Below are 7,635 nucleotides of genomic sequence, written 5' to 3'. Positions count from 1 at the left end.
ATTCCTATGTGTTAGAAATATATTCTTAAACAAAGTATTCTATTTAAAAAAAAGATCCAAGCTTCATTACAGGATCACTTCAACAGCATATGCCCTAAGTATCAGCATGTTCTTTCATGAAAGATGTTTAAAATTGTGGCTTTAAAACCACGAGACTAAAGGGGGCAGGTGGTGCTGTAACAGTGGAGAGCTGTAAACAGGAACAATACCCTCAAAGCCACACCTTCTCAGAACTCTATATAGATGAAGTTCACTCTCATCTCTCCATCACACTCTCAACTTCTCTAACTCACCAACAATGAAGATGCTGGTCACTCTGATGCTCGTCTACATGCTTTTTTCAGAAGGTACTAGTACTTAATATCACATGGTATGCCTATATGTTTAAATGCAGAGAATTTTCTTTTTCAGACTGTTGTATCTTCTTATATATCAACTATATTTATTCTATTTTAAATCTACATTAAATAGTTGCAATGTGCAGAGTGTTAGTGGGAATGTAAGCCTCAGACAACCAAAACTCATTATCAGTACTAAACGATGCAAAATATCATTAGCCTTTTGCACATTCACTTTTAAAGAGCTCATTTTATTTTAGCACTGTGAATAATTTCAGAATAAAAACTAAATGTTATTTTTAATACTTTATTTTTGGTTAACTTTTTTCACTGTTTGTGATCCTGTGAAGAGGCTAGCAGAACATGTGCTTATTTCTATTTCATTTGTTTAGATTCACATTTCATTGTTTGTTTTTTATCTGTGAAGCTTTACAGGGTTCTGCAGCTCTGAGGTGTTACGAGTGTGACGGGCCAACATGTTATCATAGACCTGTGGTGTGTTCTAGATATAAAGATCGCTGCATCTACGGTAAGAAATAAAGCTCAACCTCGTCTAAGACTCTACAGCACACAACTCACAGTCTCACAGCTGTTTGTTTGTTGTAACTCATTTATGTGAAAAGTTGTGAGCAGTAAAGCTTATATCTATATTTGTATGAAATCAAAAGGAAATCACTAGAGCTGATTTCTTTTGATGCGATCAGGTTTAAAATGCAGCATCAACTTTCCAAAACAGTTTCAATATTGAGCTGTCTGAAAACGTATTGTATGATACTGAGCTGAAGTAGAGGCTGAATCATCTCTGAATTAATCAAATTTAAGAGCTCACTTCTCCAAACATCTGCCTATTTGTAATTCATCAGGAAAACATCAGTAAATACTCATTACTAACACAGCTCCATAAAAATATGCCGAAACAGCTTCATAATAATATATTAGCATTTTACCAGCATCATCAGAATTATTAAAAATATACTACTTGTTTCAGACATATCACAATAAAATACAGGCACGATCTTCAAAATATCAACAACTATACTGTAATTAAACTTCTAAGGGAAACATTAGTGTGGACTTCACGTACCCCTACAGCGATGGGATATTCCACCAGGATAATGCAGTGTGCCATCGGGTCCAAGTTGTCCAGGTTTGAGGAGCGTTCTGGAGAGAATGATGTGGCCTGCATGATACTAGTTTCTGTCCCATGACTTTTGGCATGTCAGTGTATTTTATTCATGTAGGATTCCATCTGAATGGAGTAAATTCAGATTCAGCTTTTTCAGTGTTTCAATGTTCTATGAATGTCTGTGAATGGTTTTCAGCTCTGTAACGTTCTTTACCCCTCCTTTCTTTTCTCTTTTTCTCTTTTTCTCTTTCTCTCTCTCAGTTGGAACGATGGGTTCACCATATACAGTGAAAGGATGTGCAACCAAGGATGACTGTGATCAAGCAGGGAGAACGGCAACATGCTGTGACACTGATCTGTGTAACAAAGGTGAGAGTGTTATAAAAGTGTTCTCCTGTAATATTCAGATTATCGTTTAATCTCATTGTAAAAAACAAAATGTAAAGTTGCCACATCTGGACTGTAACCTCAACATCAGCAGAATTTTTTATTTTAGCTCTGGTTTCTCTCTCTCTCTCTCTCTCTCTCTCTCTCTCTCTCTCTCTCTCTCTCTCTGGTTGTGTTCATCTTTATTTATATCTGAGTCTGTTTAACTGTCAAATAAAGTAAAAATACAAAATACCAGCGCTGGATAATCAGCACTGGATCTGTGAATGTGAATCATTTCTTCAGCCAGTGGGCAGTAGGGCTGCTGTTATATTATTAATTCATTATCCTACCTGTTATTTTGACTCTATATAGACTTTTAAAATTAAGGATTTAGAGATACAAAAAAAAAAAATAACTCAGTTACTCAAGCAGTTTTCCAATAAATAACATATTTACTCTTACTTGAGTAATTTACTATTTAATACTTAATTAATACTTTTACTTGTACTTACTGTTACTGTAGTTTTTCTTGAGTAGGGATTTTCAGTACTTTTTCCACTCAGTTTTCAGTATGCCGTGCATGTGTATTTTATTGTGTATTGTAACTTCATCTATATTTGATTTCAGTGTGGTTGGTAAAGCGAAGTGTGAAACATTTTACCTTCCATGTGTTCATTGTTTTTTTTTGCTTGTTTGTTTGTCTGTGTAGATTTACAGCCTCCTACAGCTCTGAAGTGTTACAAGTGTTTGGGGATGAATTGTGATCGTAAACCTGTGGAGTGTCCAATGTATGCAGATCGCTGCTTTTCTGCAACCTGTAAGAAATAAAGCTCAATCTCATCTAAGACTCTACAGCACACTATTCACAATCACAGCTGTTTGTTGTAGCCAATTCGAGTGAAATATTATGAGCAGTAAAGTCTACATTTGTGTGACTTCAAAGAGAAATCACTAGAACTGAAGTTATTTCTACAAGTTCTTGATGAGATCAGGTTTCAAACACAAATGGTGTGTACACTATTGATGCATTAAATTTACATGATGTATATGTGTACATCACTTCAACATGAATATATTAGACAAATATTTTATAACAACAGGTCAATATATTTTATTCCATTTGAATTAAGTGAATTCCGATTCAGCTTTTTTAGTGCGGCAATATTCAATGAATATCTGCAAATGGATTTCAGCTCTGCTTTCTTTGGCTTTCTTAACCCCTTCTGTCTCTCCCTCTCTTTGTCAGTGGACTATATGGGCAGGCAACATATGCTACAAGGATGTTCAACCAAGGCTAAGTGTTACGAAGATAGAGAACAGGCAACGTGCTGTGACACTGATCTGTGTAACAGTGATAAAAGTAAGGACACTCTTGATTGTACACCTGTAGAAGTTACTGAGAATTTTGGTTGGCATGCCAAATTTCCTCAGTTGTCTTAAAACATTTGAACAGAGTTTTAAAACATTGTCTTGTAATATTCAGATTGCCATTTAGTCTGATTGTAAAAAATAATAATAATAATAATAATAAATAAATAAATAAATGTAAAGTTGCCACGTCTGGATGGTGACCTCAGTCTATACAGATGATATTGCATCATCAGGAATTTTAGTTTTACCTTATAACTTTTACTAATATTGTGCATGTGTATTTTATTTGTAGTGTAACTTTATATATATTTCATTGTTGTGTGTTGGGTAATTTTTTTTTGTTTGTTTGTTTGTTTTTGTTTGTTTGCTTATCTTTGTAGATTTACTGGCTCCTACAGCTCTGAAGTGTTACAAGTGTGAGGGACTGATATGTGCTCATCAACCTGTCACTTGTCCTTCACCTGAAGGTCGATGCTTTACCAAAACCAGTAAGAAATAAAGCTCAATCTCATCTTAGACTCTGCCACACTCACATACTCACAGTCTCACAGCTGTTTTTTGTGTTGTAGCCAATTTGAATTTGGAAAATTTTTGAGCAATGAAGTTTAAGTCTATACTTGCATGACTTCGAAAGGAAATCACTAGGACTAATGTTATTCCTACAAGTTCTTCATGGGATCAGGTTTAAAATATAGCATCAGATTTCCAAAACAGTTTCAATATTAAAGCATGTCTGAAAACATATTGTGGTGGTCTGCCACTAGCGAAAGGACTATAATGTTGTTCATTTTAAAGTTCATTAGTTATGTGGTTGTGTGGGTTATGTTGTTTCTGGGATATTGTTTGGTGGGTGTTTTGCATCTGTGGGGGGGTGGGGTCAATGGTGACATGAAGCCTTTAGTTGGTGGTGACCTCTACCTAGGGAGAGGAGTGTTCATGTTTGATTTATACTAGTGTTCAATAAAAAGAAAAGCTTGGAGCAGAGAAAATGGCTTCACCTGACTCTTGGTCTGGTCAGCATCACTTTGGTGCTCAGAAGAGGGATTTTGCCACTGAAATACAAGAGCTTGAGCAGCAGATGAAACAATTCCACGGCGGAAGGCGAAGAAGAAGATTAGCCAGTGGAAGAGAAGCTGATAGTGGAGAGGACGAGAGGAGCAGTGCAGCGGCCAATGAGAAAAGCGGCAAGCAAGCCGGTGAAAAAGAAAAAAAACTGAAACACATCCCATGGTCTTTCTCTGGTAATACATGCTAGTAGAGCAGAGCCAGCACATATTACTGAGGAAAGACCGTGGGAGCTGCATGCAATGCAGCTGCAGATGGTTGTTCAGCTTTGTGGCTGGGGAGAGGTGGACACTACGATCCAGCTGTGCTTGGCCATGGGGGGAAAGCAGTCCAGACTCTTGTGGACTTGTTGGTGGAGCAGCATGGCAATCCCTTGCAGCACTGACCACGGCTTTCCAGCGGTGGGCTGCAGATGCTGGCAGTGCTGTCCATCAGAAAGCTGCTTCCAGACAAACTGAGAAAAAAAAGGATGTAGACAAGTGTATGTTGGAAACAGAGTTAAGCACTAGAATGGTTCAGAAGAAGTTGGTGTTAGAGTATTTTCTGAACACATCACTATCCAAAGAGCTGCGGTGGCACATGTGGCTCATTAAAGCCTCCAAGCTCATCCTCATCAACAGGGCTTCAAAGCACTCAAGTAACACTGCAATGAAAAGCCTGAAAGGGGGGCGGCGTGTGAATCGCCCCCTGAGCAAGTGGCTGTAGATAGGAGTGGATAGTGTGTTGGTAGTATGGAAAAAAGGGACATCGCACACACGAATGCCAGCAGGAAACAAGAATGGGCAGCTCCATGAGAGAGTAATCCTTAGCATTGCTGCCTCTAATGGAGAGAGCAGCTGCCTCTGTGGGCTTCCGATAGAATGCAGCATTAATGGAGAATAGCTCACCGCACTCATCAACACAGGCTCAACAATCTCTCTGCTGCGGCATATGCTGTCATATGCTGTCCTGACAGAGTGGCTGGTAGAGCGGTTCTTGTGCCGCTTTGCCATAACAGAGGACACAGTGACCAGAGGTGCAACTTTGAGTTGGTGGTCATGGCTGAGGTTTGAAGCCAACTGGGTATCTGAAAGACTTGGACCACACCGCTCCACCCTCAAAGTAATGGTCTCATGGAGCGTTTTAATGAATGCTCGCTGCTCAGTTGGCTATCATCACTCATGAGCATCACCTCGATTGCCCCTGGGATCATCTGAGCTTAGTCCTGCTCTTCTTATGTTCGGCCTTGATGTGGTTTCGGAGCCCACTGGGGTCAGAGGAAGACAGCGTTACCAGAGTGGAATATGCTGAGGAGCTTGGCCACCATTTCCATACAGTGCACCAGCTCACCAGGGGCCATCAGGGTCAGGCAAGCACTTTGCAGAAATGGGCAAATGACTCACGCCGTGACATGTGAGTGTGTCTGTACAACCTGCTCTACAGGAAGGGGAACTGTCTCAAGTTACAGTCACCCTGGACCCTGGACTCCTTCGCCTGACTCTTTGTCTGCCCAGAGTCACAATAAATTCTGTGACACTAAGTTGAAGCAGAGATTGGATCATTTCTGAATTAAACAAATTTAAGAGCTCACATTCCCATATGTCTGCCTGTGTTTAATTCATCAGAAAATGCCAGTAAATATTCAATATTATTAACACAGTAAATGTTAAATGTCATGTTGCAATGAGCTTTAGGTTACTTTTTTCAGAAACATCATAAAATACAGCCATTATCTTCAAAAGCAACAACTGTACTGTAATAAAAAATTCTGATGGAAACATTAGTGAGAAAAACACCCTTACAGAAAATTACATATATTTCACATGTGAAATGTCTAAAAACATAACACTTACAAGGAAACACCTGTGAACAATGTGTGATTACACGTGAAACAGCATGTGATCACAAGATTCCAGATGTGATAACACTGTTCAGATGTAATCATACATTTTCCATATGTGAATATGTTTTCAGATGTGATAAAATTTTGACAAGTGATCACATTTTTTCACATGTGGTAACACTTTTTAAATGTAAAAAATGTGAGGTGTTCACATGAAACTTGTGTTTTTTCTTAAAGGAAAAAGGACTAATAATAATAATAATAATAATAATAATAATAATACATTGTACTTATGTAGCGCTTTTCACAAGCTCAAAGACGCTAAAATGTTTCCAAAATATTGCATAAATATGACAATGTTACAAAATTATTTTACACCATTTTGTGTGACTGCAGCACCTGACTGTAACAGGGAATCAATAGACAATGAGTCCTTAATGATGATATGAATAGTTTTATTCCAAAACACATTACAGGCCATTTTTTAACAATTGTCATTTTTGTTTTATGATATACATTGACAGAGATGGGTTTTTCTCAGGGAGCTCAAAAAAACAATCTAAACCAAAGAATATTGTTTCTAGTAGATATACAGAATTTCTTCGCATTTTCCTTAAATTTTCTCAGCAGTCATAAGTGGGCTATCATATAGATGAAACAGTAATAATGTAGTAATGGGTTTGAATGGCAAACTGTCTCTCTCTCTCTCTCTCTCTCTCTCTCTCTCTCTCTCTCTCTCTCTCTCTCTCTCTCAGCAACAAAATATATGGTACTGGCTCATACTGAAAAGGGATGTTCAACCAAGACTGAGTGCGATAAAACAGGCAGTGTGTGCTGTGACCATGATCTGTGTAACAGTGCTGAGGGGGTTAAGCTGAGTCTCCTCATCATGCTGGTTCCTCTGATCTCGTCCATCCTCTTCATCTGAACTCTCTGCTGCTTCTCTCTCAGTGATTCATCTCTTATTGGAGTAACAGAAATATTGTAAATATACTGTCTGGAAACAATTACATAATCTTCCTACATTTAATGTCTCAGCTTTACTTTCAGATAATATGTGATAAATGTTATAGATTAGAATAGATTGTACTGTAACTTCTGTAACTTTTGCATATCAATAAAAAACATGAAGACCAAGAGGGGTGTAATGTAGTTTTATGTGGCCTTAGAAATGAATAATGAGGAGAATTCACTCCTCAGAAATTTCATTTAATTAGCGCGGGAAACTAGTAGCTTCACTTTCCTTACTTTGGTTTTTCATTTTAAAAGAAAACATTTTTCCTTATGTTCAGTCGAGTAGATGTTGAAGCTCTTAGGGTTTTAGTTTGTGTGTGCTAGTTCTGCGAACACCTTCTCTACAGAGGAGTTTGGCGAGTCGCCTTGTCATTTTTCACACAGCTTGCATTCACATCATTGTTAGCTTAAGGAAAGGGCTAAATGAAAACCTAAGGAAGAAATACTCATAGCCTCGTCAAATACTGCAGCCTTGGCATGCGGAGTGAGGTATTTAAACATTGAACTGATGTTATAACTGTATTCCTCAA

At 38.0% G+C, this 7,635-nt stretch overlaps 1 protein-coding gene across 2 annotated transcripts; it reads left to right on the top strand.

Moving 5' to 3' along the window:
* The first annotated feature begins 268 nt into the window (after positions 1-268).
* On the top strand, positions 269-7,228 carry LOC118822477 (urokinase plasminogen activator surface receptor-like). 2 transcript variants are annotated; one of them, XM_036591552.1, is made up of 7 exons: positions 269-347; positions 766-867; positions 1,726-1,833; positions 2,543-2,650; positions 3,080-3,193; positions 3,603-3,692; positions 6,847-7,228. In XM_036591552.1, the coding sequence occupies exons 1-7, from the start codon at positions 299-301 to the stop codon at positions 7,017-7,019; spliced, it is 744 nt and encodes a 247-aa protein (XP_036447445.1). In that variant the 5' UTR covers positions 269-298; the 3' UTR covers positions 7,020-7,228. The 2 variants fall into 2 exon arrangements, with proteins under 2 accessions (XP_036447445.1, XP_036447444.1); XM_036591551.1 differs by having other exon boundaries at positions 3,585-3,692.
* Positions 7,229-7,635: the final 407 nt, after the last annotated feature.

This window comes from Colossoma macropomum, unplaced genomic scaffold (genome assembly GCF_904425465.1).
Source record: "Colossoma macropomum unplaced genomic scaffold, Colossoma_macropomum, whole genome shotgun sequence".
In the NCBI taxonomy this organism is placed as follows: domain Eukaryota; kingdom Metazoa; phylum Chordata; class Actinopteri; order Characiformes; family Serrasalmidae; genus Colossoma; species Colossoma macropomum.
The sequence above is the reverse complement of the archived record's forward strand: the minus strand, read 5'-3'. Positions and strand labels throughout refer to the sequence as shown.

What these genes read in the sequence shown, in the direction of transcription:
- LOC118822477 (XM_036591551.1), top strand. Translation starts at nt 299, where the DNA reads ATGAAGATGCTGGTCACTCTGATGCTCGTCTACATGCTTTTTTCAGAA. An exon ending in CACTGATCTGTGTAACAAAG is followed by an intron (nt 1,834 to 2,542) that starts GTGAGAGTGTTA and finishes TTGTCTGTGTAG; the next exon opens with ATTTACAGCCTCCTACAGCT. An exon ending in TCGCTGCTTTTCTGCAACCT is followed by an intron (nt 2,651 to 3,079) that starts GTAAGAAATAAA and finishes TCTCTTTGTCAG; the next exon opens with TGGACTATATGGGCAGGCAA.